General features: G+C 43.5%; 1 protein-coding gene across 1 annotated transcript in view; it reads left to right on the top strand.

The window, feature by feature from the left end:
- The window catches only part of CALCR (calcitonin receptor), a 287,061-nt gene that overhangs the window by 112,920 nt on the left and 149,273 nt on the right, over positions 1 to 24,868 (top strand). The window contains exon 2 of the mRNA XM_073582041.1: positions 11,220 to 11,304. Within this exon, the coding sequence (XP_073438142.1) occupies positions 11,227 to 11,304 (78 nt within the window). The 5' untranslated portion in view covers positions 11,220 to 11,226. The remainder of the gene's footprint in view (positions 1 to 11,219; positions 11,305 to 24,868) is intronic.

The following is a 24,868-nucleotide window of genomic DNA, read 5'->3' as shown; positions in this document are numbered from 1 at the left end:
TAATCTATGTGATTATTGTTATGCTGTAATGTCTATTGTCTGTACAAATCCCCTCTGAAATGTAAAGTGCTGCGGAATATGTCGGCGCTATAGAAATAAAATTTATTATTATCTTCTATCTATCATCTACTGTATTTTAACAATTCCATTGATAAAGGTGGTAAGCTCTTCTGGATGTGCCGGGCAGTGGGGGGAGGGGAATATGTAAAATCTGTATCTTCTTTATTTCTATGTCTTCTATACTTACCTGTAGAAGTTATTAGTGATAAGCGAACGTGCTGGAATAAGGTGTTATCTGAGCATGCTCGGGTGCTAACCGACTGTCTTCGGCGTGCTCATATAATATGTTCGAGTCCCCGCTGCTGCATGTCTCGTTGCTGTTTGACAGCCACAACACATCCGGGGATTGCTGTTTGTTAGACGTTATCCCAGCACGTTCGCTCATCAGATTGGACATTGCTCTGTAAAGAGCATCGTGCATGGGCATAACGGGTAACAAGCATAGTGGCCGCCAAAGTGCACAAAAAGAAAGACCTTCTCCACCCTGAGATAATATGCAGCTAGCAGCGGCGTACAGAGAAAACACAGGGCCTCATAGCAAAAAATAATTGTAAAAAAGGTCACAATTAAAGCACAAATCTCAGAGAAGATAAAAAATGGCATTGAGAGTAACAGAACAAGTCCTAAATATAAATGGCCAATTGATATTTATCAGCAATCTGGGCTTACAAAAAAGGAATATAAATTAAGGTAATGGTAAGTAAAAATAGCCGATATGCAAATTCAGCAGTAAACAATGGAAAAGGAAGGAAAGTAAATGATATAGTGTCCATTATAAGGAGCACTGCACAAACCCCATAAATCAAAGCACCATTACAGTCTATGAATGATCCCAATGATAAGTATTAAAAAAAAAAAAATCTTTTTTTGTGATTTATGTTTTTAATTGTATTTTTTTTTGTAAATTATTTTTGGCTAATTCTGTTTGCATTTTGTTGCCCTGTGTTTTTAATACATTTCTTTGGTCTTGTGTAAAGTCTAAAAAGCCGGTGTGTGGAAATGGCAAGATTTTTTAATTTCTATCTTAAATAAAGATTGTGATATAAAAAAAAATCCAAATATATTTAGTATAAAAGCCTGTTTTAAACAATTTGTCATTTTCTGATTTAATATAACCTTAAAAATATATTAAATGATGAGATACCGGTTATCTAGGCTAGTAAATGGGTTAATGAATTCAAGCAGTTAAAGGGACTGTCTGGTCAGAAGATATTAGCAAGCTATATACTGATATGTCATCAATATCACGACGGTGGCATTCCGATGGTTCACCCCTTCAAGCACGCCGTCGCCTTCACCTGTAAAATTCTCTCTATATATACAGTATATCACTCCAGATGATCCATCTAAGCCTAAAAAATCTTTGGATGCTGAATGTGTTTTTAACACACTTTGAATAGTTTTCTTGTCACGATTCTGCTCCTCAATGTGTCTGGGATGCAGTTACTGACAGCTCAGCCGTCCAATCTGGAGCAGGGGCATGCTGAAGCTGCCAGTACGTTGATTGGGCGGCTGAGCTGTCAATCTGGAGCAGGGGCATGCTGAAGCTGCCAGTACATTGATTGACAGCTCAGCCGCCCAATCTGGAGCAAGGGCATGCTGAAGCTGCCAGTACGTTGATTGACAGCTCAGCCGCCCAATCTGGTGCAGGGGTTTGCTGAAGTTGTTAGTATTTTGGCATCTCAGCTGGCCAACCTGAGACTGGGAGGTTCTGGGCTGCCTTCAGGTGTTCGCTGTCCCAGATGATTGCCCACTTAGCTTGGCTGTGAGTCCCTGATCTCTGCAAGAAGTACATTCAGCTCTGTGTGCTTTGACTATCTGTGCCTTGTGTTCTGCTTTGGGATATTTTTAAAGCCTAACCTTGGATCTCGTTCTTACCATCCATTTAGCTTGCTCCTTTTTCACTGATCTGCTTTCCTCCTGGTATTTTGACCTCAGACGGTTACCTGACTGCACCTTTGTCTCTTCCCTCTCTTTAAGACGTACCCTCCTGGCTTTTGACCTCGGGCTCGTTGACTACTCTGACTCTCGATTTGTCCACGAGAAGTGACTCAGCGTCACACTTCCATAGGGTTGTCTCACCAACTTTCCTCAAAGTTTTTTGTCTGTTGCAGGTGTAGCAAATTCTTGATAACATTTTGAACTGTTGAAACTAGGATGCCATGGTCTTTGCACATATTCTTGTGCTATGTTGACAGCTTGTGCTTGGTGATAATAACATTTTAGGTCTCATCCGACAGATCACATCTTTTTGCCATTGTGAACAGATAACAGGGAATAGAGTATTTTTCTTTTAAGAATCAAAGTCATTTATTGGTTTATTAAAATCTTGTGAGGAGGTGAAGCTGAGAACAAGCTAGCCTAATTTATAATTAATCACAAATTAGTCTGATTTTTGTTCCTTTTTTTTTACTGTCTCCATTTTTTGCATCCTGGCATTGATTTCAATGTTGTATTTTTTTTCATGACAAATTTTTATTTCGTGGTCTCCTGAATCAAAAATATGAGCTAATGCGTAAAGAAGTTTTGGTAATTACTGTAATTCATGAGATATATGACATGATGTACCTAATATTCAGGGGTGTTTAGAATGTTGACCACAAACATACATGTTCAAGACTGACAATGCGCCATTCTTTTCAATGCACAGTGACAGTGCACTCCCTGGCTGACTAATGAGAGAAGTGACAAACTGGTAAAAGAGCGCACTGTCAGTGCGCATTGTAAGAGAATGTGGCAAGCAGAGAATAGCCCCGCCTCCAAAATTGACTTCTGTTTCGGGACAGGCCTGATCATCTGCTCTTCTTGCTCACCGCATTCTATCCTTATAATGCGTACTGGCAGTATGCTCTCTTGTCAGCTCGTTATGTCTAATTAGAGATGGAAATAGAGTGCACTGTCACGGTGCATTAAAATGAACATCATAGTGTGACCAGGGAGCTCATACTGAGCATAATTTAGAATTGACAACCGGTCCAGAATTGATAACCGGTAGAGCAGGGAGTAGCCCAATCCCTAAAACAGATGCCACTGATGACGTTTCGTTTTAGGGTTGGGACCGCAGTCTCTGCCCTCTGATAACGTGTCATTTGAGTATCCCAGCATGCACTGGGGATTCTTAAACAAAGCATCATCAAACACGAAGTAGTAAAAAAAAAATTAAAGCAGTTAGAGAAAGTGGAGAGGGAACAGTGAGGCATTTTTAATGAAAATATATTAGAAAAGCGATTTGATTATTGCAATAAATAGATGTAGGATTAAATTCAATGTTAGTTTCGGAGCACCCCGTTAAGCATCAAAAGTTGAGTCGCTGGAGCCGGCGGTAACTTGTCAATGTGTGATTAATAATCTCGTTCCCTTATTGTTCTCATCTTCGAGTTTTGTTTACACAGTTTTAGACTCTAATGACTAATGTTTGGGCAATTCTTCAAATATCCCTTCTCCTGTAACTGACCGATTTTAATTAAGTTGGCCGCGCCTCTACCTCTTTTCTGTGGGTAATTCGCTCCCAAGCTGAGATATTTGCGCATTTGTCATTACACTAAAACCGTGGTAAAACGTTTCACTTAATGGCGGCATTTATTTTCAAGCCGTTTACTAAATTTATGGAAATGAAGGTGGCAATTTAGCATCTCGCTGAGTGCTGAGCAAAAGCAAAAAAATTCTCCAACCATTTGTAATCGCAGAGCTGACTTAAGAACTAACTAATGTGGATGAATGACATTACATTTATACCTCACTCCCCAGGAAACGGTGCCACTCTTGTTGATGGGAGGTTTGTAGTATTACTTATGCCCAGGTTAGGGTGTCAGTCATTTGTGCTTATATCCAAGAAGTATCGTTTCTCCTTGTGGAGAATGACATGCTAAGCATGCCGAGATGAGGAGACTTAAAGCCGCAATGCTCCTCTGGGAATTATGCAAATTGTCTCTTCAGAGAGGAAGAGGACTAGAACTCTAGTGCCACCTATTGGAAGTAGTAATCCTAAAAGTCAATGTCGACCCTTTAACGAGCCTTGTTACATGACTTAGGATAAAAGCCAAAACCAGAATCTCAATTTGCAGACACTGTGTTTCGGGGTACTGCCCCTTGTCAGTGCAAAGTGTGAGATCTGGTTTGGCTGTGTGAGAGGCGTCTGACCGATATCCAAAAAGTATCGTTTCTCATTGCGGAGAATGACATGCAAAGCATGCCGAGATGAGGAGACTTAAACCTGATCTCACACTTTGCACTGACGAGGGGCAGTACCCCGAAACACAGTGCAATACCAAGAATAGCCACATGGAGTGCTGTTTAGAACAAACTCCATGGCAAACAAGGAGTACAAAGTTTCAGTGCAGTGTTAAAGGGGTTGTCAACTTTTTATTTTATACAAAAAAGAGCCATTGGGGGTATTAAAACAACAGAACTCAGATTCTCATTTACCATAAACCCGCTACTCTGCTGCATGATAGCCTGAGTCCCCTGCTGTTCTCCTGGCTTCCTCGTATGGTGAGGGACATTATATGACCACTCCAGCCATTCAGCAGTCACTGAAAAGAGCTACAACTAGTGATGAGCGAGTGGGCCGCCCTCCCAGGGCCGTGGGGTACTCGGTACCGGGCCGGTATCAGTGGGATGTGTCACAGCAGCAGTGACCCGGTCCGTGGCCCTGGGCGCCCAATTAATGGGGGAAGTTTGTGAATGGTGGAATAGTTCGTGACGCCACCTGTGGTGTTCGGCAAGTGAGGTGTTAGGCCGACGCAGCTTGCAGATCCTCTGGGGCTTGTGATGGGTTGCAGCCAAGATGGTGAAGCTCTCCACAGGTGGAGCTGTAACCCCAGGGTAGTGTGGATGTAGGGGAAGAGGAGAGGCGCAGGCGGTGTAGAAGCTGGTACCCAGATGTAGTGGTGCTGGGTGTGTTGGCGCAAGAATCAATGGAGGACACCAGGGTTTGTAGTTCCAAAGCTTTACTCACAGTCTGTAGTACACACAGGTGCCTGCCTCCGTGCCATGTCCTCCTGGTCAGGGACTCAGCCAACCTCCAGGCAAGATGGAATGCTCCCTTCCCACGCTCCGCCAATATGTGCCTTTCTGAACGTCTCCTCTTATAGCGTCTTTAGTGTGAAGATCTCCTAGTACTGAGTTACACTGGAGTTCCTCCTATCAGATGTTCCCAAGAACTCTACTTGTACGGCAGACAGCTGTAGCCTACTTCGGGGACTCCTTACTCCTGGGTCCCGGCTCTCTATCCGTGTAGCTGTTGTGCTCCCAAGTCTTAGATGGGAGTAGTGCATTTACAGCCCACTACTCCACTGGTGTCTGGTGCAGAACCATTAGTATCCATACAACCTTGGGGATCGGGCCCCGGCCTTGCGCTTAGAACTTCTAGGCAGGGTTCTTCCTCTAACCCTCGTCCTCCGTGTTCCCTTATTCTCCTACGTTCCGTACTTGTCTTTCTTTCTTATGGAAGCTCAGGCTTTAGTTCAATGTCTTTCTTCTTCTTTCTGTTCCCGTGCCAGCAGATCTGGTCACTCAGGTCTGCTGCAGCACTCCTTCCTCCATTCCTCTCCCAGAGATCTTCTTTCCTCACTCCTCTCTGAGTGACTCTCCGACTGACTGACCTCAGTCATCCTATACCTTCCCACTCTTTTATGTATTCTAAACTCCACCCGCCTCCCAGCACGTTTCGTGTTCCAAGCAGGGAGCCACCAAAGGTGCTCTGCTACACTCTAAGCAAGAGCCGCAATGTGGCTTTGCTGAACTACCCTGTTGTGTGGGGTGCGAGTGTTGGAGCGTGGTCAGGAGTTCCCACCTTACCTGGATGGTGGGGCACCACACCTTAGGAGAAGGTGCAGTACCTCTGTGGCGACTGAGCCTCAGGGGCGCCACATGAGCATGCTCGGAAAATCTCGAGGAACGAGTATACTCGCTCATCACTAGCTACAACCTTTACATTTACAGAAATGTAGTGGTGAACATGTGTAACGGTGATGGAAATGTGTAGTGCCGTCAAGCAAAGCTTTTGTCCCAGAAAAAAATCTTATTGATATTTTTAGAAAATAGTGTGATTCCTACGCCTCACTGAAATCAGGGGCATTACCTGGATTGTAAAAAAAAACCCATAGTGAAATAATTAAGAATGAACACAATCTTGTACGGTCAGCTCTTCTTTCTCTTCAGCCTTTTAGTGAGTCCAGGAAGGTGAGGCTGGAACTTTTCTTCATCTTATCACCTCTCTCACCAATTACAATTTGTAACCATCATCCCTTCCTTTCACAGCCCCCAGTGTTTCAAGGAGATGATACAAGAACTTTTCTTCATGTTATCACCCCTCTCACGGATTACAGACTAGTTGTGTCATTTCTGCTTTGTACAGTCTCTGGTGTTTTCAGGAGGCGATACAGGAACTTTTTTTCATGTTATCATTATCACCCTTCTTACCAATCACAGTCTCCTACTGTCATCCCTTTCTTATACAGCCTCCAGAGTTTCCTATAGGGTATACAAGAACTTTTCTTCATGTTATTATCCCACTTGCCAATTACAGTCATATGTTAAAGTTTGGGCACCCCTATTAATGTTAACCTTTTTTCTTTATAGCAATTTTGGTTTTTGCAACAGCTATTTCAGTTTCATATATCTAATAACTGATGGACTCAGTTATATTTCTGGATTCAAATGAGGTTTATTGTACTAACAGAAAATGTGCAATCTGCATTTAAACAAAATTTGACCGGTGCAAAAGTATGGGCACCCTTATCATTTTCTTGATTTGAACACTCCTAACTACTTTTTACTGACTTCCTGAAGCACTAAATTGGTTTTGTAACCTCATTAAGCTTTGAACTTCATAGCCAGGTGTATCAAATCATGAGAAAAGGTATTTAAGGTGGCCACTTGCAAGTAGTTCTCCTATTTGATTCTCCTATGAAGAGTGGCATCATGGGCTCCTCAAAACAACTCTCAAATGATCTGAAAACAAAGATTATTCAACATAGCTTTTCGGGGGAAGGATACAAAAAGTTGTCTCAGAGATTTAACCAGTCAGTTTCCACTGTGAGGAACATAGTAAGGAAATGGAAGAACACAGGTACAGTTCTTGTTAAGCCCAGAAGTGGCAGGCCAAGAAAAATATCAGAAAGGCAGAGAAGAAGAATGGTGAGAACAGTCAAGGACAATCCACAGACCACCTCCAAAGACCTGCAGCATCATCTTGCTGCAGATGGTGTCACTGTGCATTGGTCAACAATACAGCGCACTTTGCACAAGGAGAAGCTGTATGGGAGAGTGATGCGAAAGAAGCCTGAGGTATGCAAAAGCACATTTGGACAAGCCAGTTACATTTTGGAAGAAGGTCCTGTGGACTGATGAAACAAAGACTTAGTTGTTTGGTCATACAAAAAGGCGTTATGCATGGAGGCTAAAAAACACAGCATTCCAAGAAAAACACTTGCTACCCACAGTAAAATTTGGTGGAGGTTCCATCATGCTTTGGGGCTGTGTGGCCAATGCCGGCACCGGGAATCTTGTTAAAGTTGAGGGTCACATGGATTCAACTCAGTATCAGCAGATTCTTGACAATAATGTGCAAGAATCAGTGACGAAGTTGAAGTTACGCAGGGGATGGATATTTCAGCAAGACAATGATCCAAAACACCGCTCCAAATCTACTCAGGCATTCATGCAGAGGAACAATTACAATGTTCTGGACTGGCCATCCCAGTCCCCAGACCTGAATATCATTGAACATCTGTGGGATGATTTGAAGCGGGCTGTCCATGCTCGGCGACCATCAAACTTAACTGAACTGGAATTGTTTTGTAAACAGGAATGGTCACAAGTACCTTCATCCAGGATCCAGGAACTCATTAATAGCTACAGGAAGCGACTAGAGGCTGATATTTTTGCTAAAGGAGGATCTACGAAATATTAATGTCACTTTTATGTTGATGTGCCCATACTTTTGCACCGGTCAAATTTTGTTTAAACGCAGATTGCACATTTTCTGTTAGTACAATAAACCTCATTTGAATCCAGAAATATAACTGAGTCCATCAGTTATTAGATATATGAAACTGAAATAGCTGTTGCAAAAACCAAAATTGCTATAAAGAAAAAAGGTTAATATTAATAGGGCTGCCCAAACTTTAACATATGACTGTACATCCTATATACATCATCTCAACCTTGCACAGACTCTCTTGTTTTCAGGAGGGGATATAGGAACTGTTACAGCCTCCAGTGTTTCCTAGAGGAGACACAAGAACTTTTCTACAAGTTATTACCTTTCCTACCAATCATAGTCTTTTACCATCATCTCTACGTTGTAAGGCTTCCAGTGATTTCATTATGGGATGCAGGAATTTTTTTTCATGTTATCACCTATCTTACCAAACACAATCTTTCATCATCATTTGTACCTTAAACAGTCTCCAATATTTCCAGGAGGGGATACAAGAAGTCTTCCTTATGTTATCACCCCTTTTAGCAATTACAGTCTGTACCCGTCTTCTCTACCCTGTACAGTCTCCATCAATTTCTGGAAGGAATACAGAAGCTTTTCTCCATGTTATCACCCTTCTTTCCAATCACAGTCTCTTATCATCATCTGTACCTTGTATAGCTCCTAGTGTAAACATGAGAGGATACAGGAACATTTCTGTCACAGGGATACCATGACAGAAAGGGGCCAGAAGATCGCGGCATCTGGTTACACAAACTCCTGCACTGATTAGAACTGCTTCACCATCCTATTCAACAGTGCAGGTTTACCTTGCTCTGTCGTTGCAAGGGTTAATCAGTTCAGTTGATCTCCTGGAGCTCTCCATCCTGAAGTGTTTCAGCTATTCAGTGTTGGCCACTCCTCCCTGCTATATATGCTCTCCACTGGCACTTTTGAGTTGCCAGTGATAGTTCAAACTTCCTGGTTTGGTGTTGAAGGAGAAGTTCATTGATTGGAGTTGGCGATTGGTGAGTTTTTCTGGAGATTGCTGCATGATGTTGGTTTGCACGTTATCCTCATCGTCTCCCACTTGGTTTCTCCTTCTTATTTCTCCCCTGTTTCCCACTCTGTTGTTTTGTGAGTGTATTTGTATGATTGTAGTTTTCTTTTATCCGTGTCTGTCTACCCCTGTCAGTCTAGTTAGGTGTCAGGCCGAAGTGTATAGGATTACACTGTCTGGGTGGGGTAGGTAACAGATAGGGTTAAGTCAGAAGAACAGCAAAGTATGTGACCCCGGCATCTTCACCTTCTGGGGAAATCCGGGGGGGACAGGGATAGCCTAGGTTTCCTCCTAGTTCAAGGGATCAGGTAGGTGCCCACAGTCTTTAGCCACGACGTTACATTTTCATCATGTTAACACACTACTTGCTAATCTAATAAGATATATTACAGCTATGGGATTTTTTTTTCAATGGAGTGAGATGATCTTAAACTTTTATTTTTAAAGGGTGTTGTTCATCTCAGGCCCAGTTTGGAACTGACTGTTAGCGTCAAATATGACTTTGGATGCAGTTCTTACAGGTGGTGTTGTTTGGGTATGGGGATATAACGTGACGATGATGATTATTATCAACTTTTATTTGTGTATTTATTTAATTTGTTCAAAGTGTGAATATTGTGAAAGCAAAATGATTATACCACCTTATTGTTATTTTCCATTTTGTTAATATATGTATGTCCCATTTACTTATGACGCCTGTAAATTTCACGTACCGTGTTTTTATATCTTTTAGGGTGTTTTAGAAGCTTGTTTAATAACACGAGAGGACAGAAATTGTGTATTTCCAGAATTCAGATGTTGGGGGGGGTTTAGCTACTGATGTGCTGTGACTGAAAATATTTTAATGTCTTCTTGGAGAGCAGAAAATTGATCCTGCCGAGGTTTAGTCACAGTGGTATTTAGGCGGCTCGCTGTTAAATCTGCCAACTCATTAGAATAAATTCTAATTTGTATGCTAAGATCAACTCTCGCCAGTGATTTCAAGCTTTGCCCAAATCTGAATATTTAATGTTTTAAGTTTTGGTTTTGATAAAATACATTATTCGCTATGAGAATATAATCTGGACATAATGGTCTCCAAATCGCTCTTCTCCCAATGAAACGTGCCTCTAATTTATATGGCCACCCTATAAATCCAGGTCTTACTGGAGAGGTGGCCGACTAGTGTATCACCATCTTTGGGTAGGCCTCACAATGGGGACCAGTAGCAGTTGCATCATTTTATGGGGCACAGAGGTAGTATCCACACCTGTGCTCTGGTGTCTAATGTGGAAATAAAGGACCCTATGTTATAGGAGAAGGCACCAGTATTATACATGGCACTTGCTAGGTAAGGACCCTTTTACAAATTTTGCATTGGGACTCGGGATCCCATATTAACAATGTATGATAGTAGCTAAAGGAAGTGCGTCAGCACAAATTGACATTATAATCTGTAGGTGCGTCTAGGGGGTGTAGCCCCAATAAAAATTGGACATCTATTTACCTCCTCCGTTCTGCAAAAACTGAACTTTAATCAAGCTTGCTATTTAAGATGCTTGGTGCACCCTTAGTGTGGCCAAGACACTCACTACATTGTTCCGCCTACTGGTTTTGCATGACCCCGCCTCTCTTTCTGGTGATTGGAGCAACACTATCTGCAGGGGAAGCTCAGGCAACCAATGGGGTGGACTCAGCCTCTTGATCACACCAAGGGTGCACCAAGCAACTTAGTATATTTGGTTCAACATTGGGTTTTTTTCTGCGACTTGATCACTAAAATTAAAATTTTTACTCTGTGCTTCGTTTATGCTGTCAGTTTTGGCTGAGAGACCCCCTTTAACCATCACTGGCTTTGGGGTATGCCATCTTTGGGGTTGAGCAAAGCGCTTCTCTGCCCTTATTAAAATGGATGCTTCAGATGACTGAGCACTCGAGAATTGTGACCACTTCCACAAAATATTAATGGTGGAGCACTATTGGTATGAGACTCATTTGGTGAGCACTATATGGCGGTTTTTACTTAGTGAGGCTCAGTGCAGTATACTGTATAGTGCAATCTACGGTAGTTGTAGGATTATATAGGATTGAGCTGGATTAGAATATTTAATGTTTTTTCTTAGTAATCTTAAGCAATTAATTTCTACATTAAATATCCAAATTTTCATGACATTTTATTTTTGCCATTTTTTCCAGAAAAAAGATGAAGTTTACATTTCTTAAGGAAACAATGGAGGAAAAGACAAATCACTGCTGCTTCTTACTAATCGTTCTTTTTGTCGTAAGTATTACAAGAGTATGTACAAATGTCATCAATGTACTACTCCTGATTTTTTTTTTATTTGCTAAAATCAATAGCCTAAAGTTGCTTTTAGTTCCTTGCCAAACTTAGGATAGGTCATCAATATCGAAGTAGTGGACAACCCCTTTAAGAATATGCATCAAGTGATATAACTTTCTATATTCACCCGGCATATTTATAATGGTTTGTTGCAATAAATCTTGATGGTCACTGAAGTTCATCTCTGTAAATTATGAAGCGATATCTAGAAGCCACTATTTCAACTGTCTGTGATTGCCAAGCAGCGGGATATGCTTTTCTCGCATACAAAATTCCTAAATGTTGTGTTTATTAAAATGATATAATATTTTTCTATTTTCACAAATCACTAAGTCCATGTCTGAAAATACATTAAAGTGAATGTCTATTTTTGGATAATAATTTCAACTTTCTGTTAATTAATTTATTTTTTAACTATTTCTCTATAGTAATCACAGCTTAGTTTTACTGATACAAAGCTCCACATCTAATATTTAGACATTTAAAAGTCAAGATCCAGACTACCTGTAGCTGCCACTAGAGGGAGCTTATGAATGTACTGTAAACTAGGCAGTGATCAGACAGTATGCAGGAAACTCCTCAGCTCCCCCTAGTGGTGACTGCAGGAAGGCAGAATTAAATAATTTATCTCAAAGCATTAAGAGCTCGTTAGCACTGACTATTAAACAGACATTTTATAAAATTAATCAGCACAAGATTCAAGATTTGGAAACAATATGATAATAAAAGGAAGGAATTTACTTGAAGGCTCCATTCAGTTCACTTTTCGACTATACTTTTTTACACATACTTTTGAAGCATTTCCCAACATTAAATCTCCAGAGAGGTAAAGTGGAATAACCTTGATTGTCAGATTGGCTGATCCTGCGGTAGAAATAATGTGACACAAATTCTGGAATAAGTCATTGCTGTCCATGATAGACAGACAGCATCGCAGCTATAATAGAAAAGTGTTAGAATACGCAGAGCATCGCAGCTATGGTAGAAAGTTATCAGAACTAGCAGAGCATTGCAATTGTAATAGAAAGGTGCCAAAGCATGCAGAGCATTGCAACGATGATGGAAACCTATTAAATATTTATTAAACTATCCAATACTCTTTTTAGGTATGTTCTTATTTATTTTTCTTTAAGGGAATGTGTCACATTTTTCAAAATGACCATTAATGCTACATACAAGGGACAAATACTGTAACACCATGGCCGAACCACATAGTGACCAATAATACACCATACAAGGAACAAATACTGCCACTCCATGACCAGACAACAGACTACCTACCACCACATAATCACCTAATACTACAATACTGATCATTAAAGAAAAACAATACTAATATTACCATAAGAGACATCATAGACAGGAGCTCTGTATGTAGTATACCATGTTGTTAGGCGTTGGATTCCTGCGGCCGCTGCACAGCAGGAATCCAGAGCCATACATCCAGCGGTCTCCCATTACTTTCCGACCGCTCGGGGCCTTGCACAGCAATCTCGGCTATCCAGGCGCCCTGCTCAGACCAGCTCTCTGGGTCTGGATGTTGCTGCCACCTCTGGACCAGTAATGGTAGCGCAACCTGCTTTGCAGGAAACCACTCCAGAGGCTAAGTCCTCTCGCCGCACTACTGGGCATGCCCACGAGACGATCTCCCAGTGGAGATCGGGGGTCACATGCTCAGGTCCTTGTCATGATCTGATTGGCCCATCTCAGAGGTCTGGAAGGTCCCGGAAGCGCATGGTTATAAAAGGCCCGCATGGCCGCTCGCCCATGCGCTAGTATAGGCTTTACTTTCTATGTGTGAATGGTGACAGATGTATGATTCTGGTGACGACTCATTTGAAACCCCCTCCCTCTGATATTACGCATGTGGATAGGGAACTAGAGAGATAGTCAGCGCCAGTCAGTCGCAAGCTATAGGCCACAGTGCATACCGCACCTCTGCACTAGCGTCCGATGGTGTCACGCCTCACGGTATTATCGTATAGCGGCAGTAGTTACCGCCGCGCAGCAGTTAGCACGCACGGTAGGTCAAGACGGACACCGACCTCTGTCTTGGGCCGTGTCCTGTGACCATATACCGTGTGTGCATGCCATCCGAGACCTGTGAAGCTAAGAGGCTCGGCGTTTATGCTTTAGGGCCTCTGTGAGTTTAACAGAGTCCGCTCTGCGCACCCCGGGTGACGTTTAACCCGAGCGCAGTATACTGCCTTATAAGCGAGTCCGCCATTAATCTGCAGCGGTTGTTACACCTACTGCACGGTGGACCCCGGGCGGCGAACGCACTTCCTATTATTTATATTTAGTGCGTTCCGCCGTCCCTAACACCATGTATAGTTTCAATGTACAAGTAATAGTGATTATCACCAGTGATATTATACACGGTAGCTCTATATATAGTGTATAGTGTACAGGTAATACAGTGATCCACAGTGACATTATACACAGGAGCTCTGTATATAGTGTCAGTGTACAGGTAATACAGTGATCACCAGTGACATTATACACAGGAGCTCTGCATATAGTGTATAGTGTCAGTGTACATGTAATACAGGGATCTTCAGTGACATTATACACAGGAGTTGTGTATATAGTGTCAGTGTACAGGTAATACAGTGGTCACCAGTGACATTAAACACAGTAGCTCTGTATATAGTGTCAGTGTAGAGGTAATACAGGGATCACTAGTGACGTTATACACAGGATCTCTATATATAGTGTCAGTGTACAGGTAATACAGGGATCACCAGTGACATTATACACAGTAGCTCTGTATATAGTGTCAGTGTAGAGGAGATACAGTGATCACCGGTGACATTATACACAGGATCTCTGTATATAGTGTCAGTGTACAGATAATACAGTGATCACCAGTGACATTATACACAGGAGCTCTGTATATAGTGTCAGTGTGGAGGTAATAAAGGGATCACTAGTGACATTATATATAGGAGCTCTGTATATAGTGTCAGTGTGGAGGTAATACAGGGATCACTAGTGACATTATATATAGGAGCTCTGTATATAGTGTCAGTGTACAGGTAATACAGTGATCACTAGTGACATTATACACAGGATCTCTGTATATAGTGTCAGTGTACAGGTAATGCAGTGATCACCAGTGACATTATACACATGAGCTCTGTATATAGTGTATAGTGTCAGTGTACATGTAATACAGGGATCTTCAGTGACATTACACACAGGAGTTGTGTATATAGTGTCAGTGTACAGGTAATGCAGTGATCACCAGTGACATTATACACAGGAGCTCTGTATATAGTGTCGGTGTACAGATAATACACTGATCACCAGTGACATTATACACAGGAGCTCTATATATAGTGTCAATGTACAGGTAATACATTGATCAACAGTGACATTATACAGGTACTACAGTGATCACTAGTAACATTATAAACAGAAGCTCTGTATATAGTATACAGTACAGTATATAGTGTAAGTGTACAGGTAACACCCTGACTCACCAGTGACATTATACACAGGAGCTCTGTATATAGTGTCAGTGTACAGGTAACACACTTCATCAAGTACTTCATCTTCGCCTTTCTTTTTCATCCAGCACAGACCGCTGTCACTTCTTCCAGCCAGGTCTCGTCTCTGCAGACAATCACAGTTATCTAGAGCACCACATCCAGAGCACATTCCACAATGTTTACCCAACTTCTACACTATGCAGCTAACTGCAGACGTGCACTCACCATTAATATATAATTAGTTATTATGTAACCACCATTTCAAATATAAATTGCAATCCACCACTGCGCCCCACTAACTATACATAGCCACTTTCCCCAACCAATATATCATTGTTCACTTTCCCCCATCCCACACCCTCATTTCATCATTTCTCATCCTCAAAATCATTTTATTTAAAAAAAAAAAAGTTTTTCATACTTATTTCTTATACGATCCCTGTGGACACAACTCCGCTTCTGGTATCCTGGTGAGTGCCGCTCGTGCATGCCGGCGCGTACGTGATGACATCATTGCATAGGCGTCGTCACCAGCACACCGCAGAAGAGATGGAGGGAGCTCCCATGGAGCTGCTTTGCTGTTCTGTTTTGATGGCTGTGTAGCACCAGGAAAGCTCCCTGGGCCAAGATTTGCGCCGCCGATGGCAGCGCGAAGATGCACAATGCTTTATTATACCCTGGGGCCCGGTGAGCAAAAGCTTCGGCTCACTGGCTCCCATACTGCGGTAAGGGCAGTAGTGGCCTGATGTTGGCCCTGATCGCACCTGTGATAAGAAGGAGTCAGAACAATCAGTGCATTGAAGCGATAATAGAAAAGTGTCAGAACAAGCAGAGCATCACAGCTATGAAAGAAAAGTATCAGAACAAGCAGAGCTTTGCAGCTAAGATAGAAAAGTGTCAGATCACGCCCAGCAATGCTGTTATGATAGAAAAGTGTCAAAAAAAACGTAGAGCATCGCAGCTATGATAGAAAGGAGTCAGGGCACACAGAACATCACAGCTATGATAGAAAATTATCAGACGATGCAGAGCATAACAGAATTGTACCATGGAGAATTAGAGAAGGCGCCTGCCTGCCCTGATGTTTCTTATACATCATGTGGATAGTTGGTTGCATATGTGACATTGCCTGGAGAAAAGATGACACAGAAGACAAGCCGGCGAAGCAATGTTTGGCTGGGGAACCTTGGCTACTGGCCTCATATGGATTTTATTATTATTATTATTATTATTATTATTATGCATTTATATAGCGCCATTTATTCCATGGCGCTTTACATGTGAAAATGGGAAAGACACATATCGAATATTGGGCAGACCAGACCCATTTATCCCCCCATCATGGCAGCGGTACGCCCTTTTTCAGCAGGTTTGTGCCCCATGTGACATTAAAAAGCTGTTTAGGAACTTGACAAGGAGATGACTGTGACGTGCAAAAAATTATGGAGAACAAGATGAGTTTACCATATACCATGAAAATATTTATTATGAATCAATCCTTCAATTACATGAATAGTAAAATTTACAATAAAATATTTTATAAATCAATTTGATATGTATGGATCCACATGATCCACAAGACTACAAGTCACATGCTACAAGCATAGTAACAGTATAGAGCTCTAGCATTTCCACTCTTTTCAACCACTCTTTTCACTGGCTTAATGAAATGCTAGTGCTCTATACTGTTACTATAATTCATAATAAATATTTTCATGGTATATGGTAAACTCATCTTGTTCTCCGTAATTTTTTGAATTGCAATTCTGAGTTTGTATACATGAAATTTGGTTACTTTTGTGCTGGTGCTTTTTATGACTGTGACGTGCGTTGCGTCTGATGGCCCTTGCTATGATTTGCTTAGACCCTGCTTTTGTGTTCTCTGCGCTGCGTCTGACGGATGGTAGCAGTAAGGAAGAAGCGCCGAACATAATGACGAGCACAGGTCCCCACATGTAAGGAAGATGGCAGCCTCTCTTATAGACAGGGCTGCAGAAAGTACAGGGGTTGGGGAGCTAAGAAACGGTAGTACTGGGTGCTATGTATAGTTCTGCACACACTTCCATTGTGGAGTCTTTTTAAAGTGTCAGCCCAGTGTTTATGAACTTTTTTGGGAAATTAATTTACTTAAAAAGTTTGGTCTGGATTCTCTATTACTGTTTTATGGGTTTGTATTTACTTATTGGGTCCGTCATGGGGTCTGCAGCCCTGGAGAGAGTTTGTCTCAGGGGGGATGTCTCCGTTCTGATGAGACTGTTTGTTATTAGGGGTCTATGATAACCCCTCCATCCCAATCATGTATTGTTACAAGTCCAAAGCTCTGTGTCCCCATCATTCCCATTCACCAAGTAATGAAAGTTAGATTATACAATTAATCATTAATTCTGTTTTTGGGCAGAACTTGAAGTGGATAATTAGATCGTTCTAAAGTTGGCAATTACCGTTTAGATTAGACCAAAGAAAAGAACGAGAGCTGCGGCCGCGGTCAGATCCTTCTTATCAGCAGGAAAGATTAATTCCTATGATAATCCTATTAATGAGGTATGAAAAAATCTGCAGGAAATGCTGTATTTTAGGTTCTCTATTATGTTCCAAGGAAACTTGAAAGTCAAACAGCAGAATCTTACCTTTACATTTTCGAAACTTCAAGATGCTCTTTTTAGTAAGTTCTTAAACAAATTCTGCATTTTGCAGTTCTGACTATTTCCTTAATGATGGGGTAGAGCGTTTTGTGAGGGCTCTGCCTGATCACAGAGTGAGCCTTGTAGCTTTTACATTTCTCAGAGGCAAAGCAAGAGGGGAATTTACCTGCAGCCAGAGACAGGACAGAGCTGCCCCCATTGTTTGATCTGGGGAGCATCGTTTGGTACCCAACTGCCATATATGTATTATTATCAGAAATATTATTATTATTATTATTATTATTACTACAGTATATCACCCCCTTTTCTGATTTAGAACTCAAAAGAAAGGGGTCATTAATCCTTTACTAGACTACCAGGGAAACAAATATTATCCACCCTCTCTTTCCCCTACACCAGCAGGGAAACTATCTAATTGGTGTCTTTTATGGAGCAGACGGGCATCAAGACTCCTTAAAAACCTATTCCTCAGTGCCACTGTTACCTCTGCGTCACTTTTTACAACCCTGGATTACCGGGAAAATAAACACCAATTCTTCCCATTATATTAAAATTAAAACAAATATTAATACCTCTACTTCTCTATGCGACCAGGGATTGAGATAATATCCCGCATTACTGCACTAGACCACTAGGGAAGAAAATGAACTGTTCCAGTACCTAAGACCCCCAAATGTGAGCTCATTAAAACCTAAACAGCATTACACCTCCAGACAACCCTTCATTATCAGCCTTACACCTCCAGACTACCCTTCATTATCAGCCTTACACCCCCAGACTACCCTTCATTATCAGCCTTACACCCCCAGACTACCCTTCATTATCAACCTTACACCTCCAGACTACCCTTCATTATCAGCCTTACACCCCCAGACTACCCTTCATTATCAGCCTTACACCACCAGACTACCCTTCATTATCAGCCTTACACCCCCAGACTTCCCTTCATTATCAGCCTAACACCACCAGACTGCCTTTAATTATCAGCCTTACACCCCCAGACTACCCTTCATTATCAGCCTTACACCCCCAGACTACCCTTCATTATCAGCCTTACACCCCCAGACTACCCTTCATTATCAGCCTTACCCCCCAGACTACCCTTCATTATCAGCCTTACCCCCCAGACTACCCTTCATCAGCCTTACACCCCCAGACTACCCTTCATTATCTGCCTTACACCCCCAGACTACCCTTCATTATCTGCCTTACACCCCCAGACTACCCTTCATTATCAGCCTTACCCCCCAGACTACCCTTCATTATCAGCCTTACCCCCCAGACTACCCTTCATCAGCCTTACACCCCCAGACTACCCTTCATTATCAGCCTAACACCACCAGACTGCCTTTAATTATCAGCCTTACACCCCCAGACTACCCTTCATTATCAGCCTTACACCCCCAGACTACCCTTCATTATCAGCCTTACACCCCCAGACTACCCTTCATTATCAGCCTTACCCCCCAGACTACCCTTCATTATCAGCCTTACCCCCCAGACTACCCTTCATCAGCCTTACACCCCCAGACTACCCTTCATTACCAGCCTTACACCACCAGACTACCCTTCATTATCAGCCTTACACCACCAGACTGCCCTTCATTATCTGCCTTACACCCCCAGACTACCCTTCATTATCAGCCTTACCCCCCAGACTACCCTTCATCAGCCTTACACCCCCAGACTACCCTTCATTATCAGCCTTACACCTCCAGACTACCCTTCATTATCAGCCTAACACCACCAGACTGCCTTTAATTATCAGCCTTACACCCCCAGACTACCCTTCATTATCAGCCTTACACCCCCAGACTACCCTTCGTTATCAGCCTTACACCCCCATACTACCCTTCATTATCAGCCTTACCCCCCAGACTACCCTTCATTATCAGCCTTACCCCCCAGACTACCCTTCATCAGCCTTACACCCCCAGACTACCCTTCATTATCTGCCTTACACCCCCAGACTACCCTTCATTATCTGCCTTACACCCCCAGACTACCCTTCATTATCAGCCTTACCCCCCAGACTACCCTTCATTATCAGCCTTACCCCCCAGACTACCCTTCATCAGCCTTACACCCCCAGACTACCCTTCATTATCAGCCTTACACCTCCAGACTACCCTTCATTATCAGCCTAACACCACCAGACTGCCTTTAATTATCAGCCTTACACCCCCAGACTACCCTTCATTATCAGCCTTACACCCCCAGACTACCCTTCATTATCAGCCTTACACCCCCAGACTACCCTTCATTATCAGCCTTACCCCCCAGACTACCCTTCATTATCAGCCTTACCCCCCAGACTACCCTTCATCAGCCTTACACCCCCAGACTACCCTTCATTATCAGCCTTACACCACCAGACTACCCTTCATTATCAGCCTTACCCCCCAGACTACCCTTCATCAGCCTTACCCCCCAGACTACCCTTCATTATCTGCCTTACACCCCCAGACTACCCTTCATTATCTGCCTTACACCCCCAGACTACCCTTCATTATCAGCCTTACACCCCCAGACTACCCTTCATTATCAACCTTACACCTCCAGACTACCCTTCATTATCAGCCTTACACCCCCAGACTACCCTTCATTATCAGACTTACATCCCCAGGCTACCATTCATTATCACCCTTACACCCCCAGACTACCCTTCATTATCAGCCTTACACCTCCAGACTACCCTTCATTATCAGCCTTACACCCCCAGACTACCCTTCACTATCAACCTTACACCTCCAGACTACCCTTCATTATCAGCCTTACACCCCCAGACTACCCTTCATTATCAGACTTACATCCCCAGGCTACCCTTCATTATCACCCTTACACCCCCAGACTACCCTTCATTATCAGCCTTACACCTCCAGACTACCCTTCATTATCAGCCTTACACCCCCAGACTACCCTTCATTTTCAGCCTTACACCTCCAGACTACCCTTCATTATCAGCCTTACACCCCCAGACTACCCTTCATTATCAACCTTACACCTCCAGACTACCCTTCATTATCAGCCTTACACCCCCAGACTACCCTTCATTATCAACCTTACACCTCCAGACTACCCTTCATTATCAGCCTTACACCCCCAGACTTCCCTTCATTATCAGCCTTACACCCCCAGGCTACCCTTCATTATCACCCTTACACCCACAGACTACCCTTCATTATCAGCCTTACACCCCCAGACTACCCTTCATTATCAGCCTTACACCCCCAGACTACCCTTCATTATCACCCTTACACCCACAGACTACCCTTCATTATCAGCCTTACACCCCCAGACTACCCTTCATTATCAGCCTTACACCTCCAGACTACCCTTCATTATCAGCCTTACACCCCCAGACTACCCTTCATTTTCAGCCTTACACCTCCAGACTACCCTTCATTATCAGCCTTACACCCCCAGACTACCCTTCATTATCAACCTTACACCTCCAGACTACCCTTCATTATCAGCCTTACACCCCCAGACTACCCTTCATTATCAACCTTACACCTCCAGACTACCCTTCATTATCAGCCTTACACCCCCAGACTTCCCTTCATTATCAGACTTACATCCCCAGGCTACCCTTCATTATCACCCTTACACCCACAGACTACCCTTCATTATCAGCCTTACACCCCCAGACTACCCTTCATTATCAACCTTACACCCCCCCAGACTACCCTTCATTATCACCCTTACACCCCCAGATACCCTTCATTATCAGCCTTACACCTCCAGACTACCCTTCATTATCAGCCTTACACCTCCAGAATACCCTTCATTATCAGCCTTACACCTCCAGAATACCCTTCATTATCAGCCTTACACCCCCAGACTACCCTTCATTATCAGCCTTACACCCCCAGACTACCCTTCATTATCAGCCTTACACCCCCAGACTACCCTTCATTATTAGCCTTACACCCCCAGACTACCCTTCATTATCAGCCTAACACCCCCAGACTACCCTTCATTATCAGCCTTACACCTCCAGAATACCCTTCATTATCAGCCTTACACCCCCAGACAACCCTTCATTATTAGCCTTACACCCCCAGACTACCCTTCATTATCAGCCTAACACCCCCAGACTGCCCTTCATTATCAGCCTTACACCCCCAGACTACCCTTCATTATCAGCCTTACACCCCCAGACTACCCTTCATTATTAGCCTTACACCCCCAGACTACCCTTCATTATCAGCCTTACACCCCCAGACTGCCCTTCATTATCAGCCTTACACCACCAGACTACCCTTCATTATCAGCCTTACACCCCCAGACTACCCTTCATTATTAGCCTTACACCCCCAGACTACCCTTCATTATCAGCCTTACACCCCCAGACTACCCTTCATTATTAGCCTTACACCCCCAGACTACCCTTCTTTATCAGCCTTACACCCCCAGAATACCCTTCATTTTTAGCCTTACACCCCCAGACTACCCTTCATTATCAGCCTTACACCCCCAGAATACCCTTCATTATCAGCCTTACACCCCCAGACTACCCTTCATTATCAGCCTTACACCCCCAGACTACCCTTCATTATTAGCCTTACACCCCCAGACTACCCTACATTATCAGCCTTACACCCCCAGGCTACCCTTCATTATCAGCCTTACACCCCCAGACTACCCTTCATTATCAGCCTTACACCCCCAGACTACCCTTCATTATCAACCTTACACCTCCAGACTACCCTTCATTATCAGCCTTACACCCCCAGACTACCCTTCATTATTAGCCTTACACCCCCAGACTGCCCTTCATTATCAACCTTACACCACCAGACTACCCTTCATTATCAGCCTTACACCCCCAGGCTACCCTTCATTATCAGCCTTACACCCCCAGACTACCCTTCATTATCAGCCTTACACCCCCAGACTACCCTTCATTATCAACCTTACACCCCCAGACTACCCTTCATTATCAACCTTACACCCCCAGACTACCCTTCATTATCAACCTTACACCTCCAGACTACCCTTCATTATCAACCTTACACCTCCAGACTACCCTTCATTATCAGCCTTACACCCCCAGACTACCCTTCATTATCAACTTTACACCCCCAGACTACCCTTCATTATCAGCCTTACACCCCCAGACTACCCTTCATTATCAGCCTTACACCCCCAGACTACCCTTCATTATCAACTTTACACCCCCAGACTACCCTTCATTATCAGCCTTACACCCCCAGAATACCCTTCATTATCAGCCTTACATCTCCAGAATACCCTTCATTATCAGCCTTACACCCCCAGACTACCTTTCATTATTAGCCTTACACCCCCAGACTGCCCTTCATTATCAACCTTACACCACCAAACTACCCTACATTATCAGCCTTACACCCCCAGACTACCCTTCATTATCAGCCTTACACCCCCAGACTACCCTTCATTATCAACCTTACACCTCCAGACTACCCTTCATTATCAGCCTTACACCCCCAGACTACCCTTCATTATTAGCCTTACACCCCCAGACTGCCCTTCATTATCAACCTTACACCACCAGACTACCCTTCATTATCAGCCTTACACCCCCAGGCTACCCTTCATTATCAGCCTTACACCCCCAGACTACCCTTCATTATCAGCCGTACACCCCCAGACTACCCTTCATTATCAACCTTACACCCCCAGGCTACCCTTCATTATCAACCTTACACCCCCAGACTACCCTTCATTATCAACCTTACACCTCCAGACTACCCTTCATTATCAACCTTACACCTCCAGACTACCCTTCATTATCAGCCTTACACCACCAGACTACCCTTCATTATCAGCCTTACACCCCCAGACTACCCTTCATTATCAACTTTACACCCCCAGACTACCCTTCATTATCAGCCTTACACCCCCAGACTACCCTTCATTATCAGCCTTACACCCCCAGACTACCCTTCATTATCAACTTTACACCCCCAGACTACCCTTCATTATCAGCCTTACACCCCCAGAATACCCTTCATTATCAGCCTTACACCCCCAGACTACCCTTCATTATCAACTTTACACCCCCAGACTACCCTTCATTATCAGCCTTACACCCCCAGACTACCCTTCATTATTAGCCTTACACCCCCAGACTACCCTTCATTATCAGCCTTACACCCCCAGACTACCCTTCATTATTAGCCTTACACCCCCAGACTACCCTTCTTTATCAGCCTTACACCCCCAGAATACCCTTCATTATTAGCCTTACACCCCCAGACTACCCTTCATTATCAGCCTTACACCCCCAGACTACCCTTCATTATTAGCCTTACACCCCCAGACTACCCTTCTTTATCAGCCTTACACCCCCAGAATACCCTTCTTTATTAGCCTTACACCCCCAGACTGCCCTTCATTACCAGCCTTACACCCCCAGACTACCCTTCATTATTAGCCTTACACCCCCAGACTACCCTTCATTATTAGCCTTACATCCCCAGGCTACACTTCATTATCAGCCTTACACCCCCAGACTACCCTTCATTATCAGCCTTACACCCCCAGACTGCCCTTCATTATCAGCCTTACACCACCAGACTACCCTTCATTATCAGCCTTACACCTCCAGACTACCCTTCATTATCAACCTTACACCTCCAGACTACCCTTCATTATCAGCCTTACACCCCCAGACTACCCTTCATTATCAGCCTTACACCTCCAGACTACCCTTCATTATCAGCCTTACACCCCCAGACTACCCTTCATTATCAGCCTTACATCCACAGGCTACCCTTCATTATCAGCCTTACACCCCCAGACTACCCTTCATTATCAACCTTACACCTCCAGACTACCCTTCATTATCAGCCTTACACCCCCAGACTACCCTTCATTATCAGCCTTACATCCCCAGGCTACCCTTCATTATCAGCCTTACACCCCCAGACTACCCTTCATTATCAGCCTTACACCCCCAGACTACCCTTCATTATCAGACTTACATCCCCAGGCTACCCTTCATTATCAGCCTTACACCCCCAGGCTACCCTTCATTATCTGCCTTACACCCCCAGACTACCCTTCATTATCAGCCTTACACCCCCAGACTACCCTTCATTATCAGACTTACATCCCCAGGCTACCCTTCATTATGAGCCTTACACCCCCAGGCTACCCTTCATTATCTGCCTTACACCCCCAGACTACCCTTCATTATCAGCCTTACACCTCCAGACTACCCTTCATTATCAGCCTTACACCCCCAGACTACCCTTCATTATCAGCCTTACACCCCCAGACTACCCTTCATTATCAACCTTACACATCCAGACTACCCTTCATTATCAGCCTTACCCCCCAGACTACCCTTCATCAGCCTTACACCCCCAGACTACCCTT

This window comes from Dendrobates tinctorius, unplaced genomic scaffold (assembly GCF_039654945.1).
Source record: "Dendrobates tinctorius isolate UK_male_01 unplaced genomic scaffold, ASM3965494v1 ptg000070l, whole genome shotgun sequence".
Taxonomy (NCBI): domain Eukaryota; kingdom Metazoa; phylum Chordata; class Amphibia; order Anura; family Dendrobatidae; genus Dendrobates; species Dendrobates tinctorius.
This window is presented reverse-complemented; position numbering and strand designations above follow the sequence as displayed.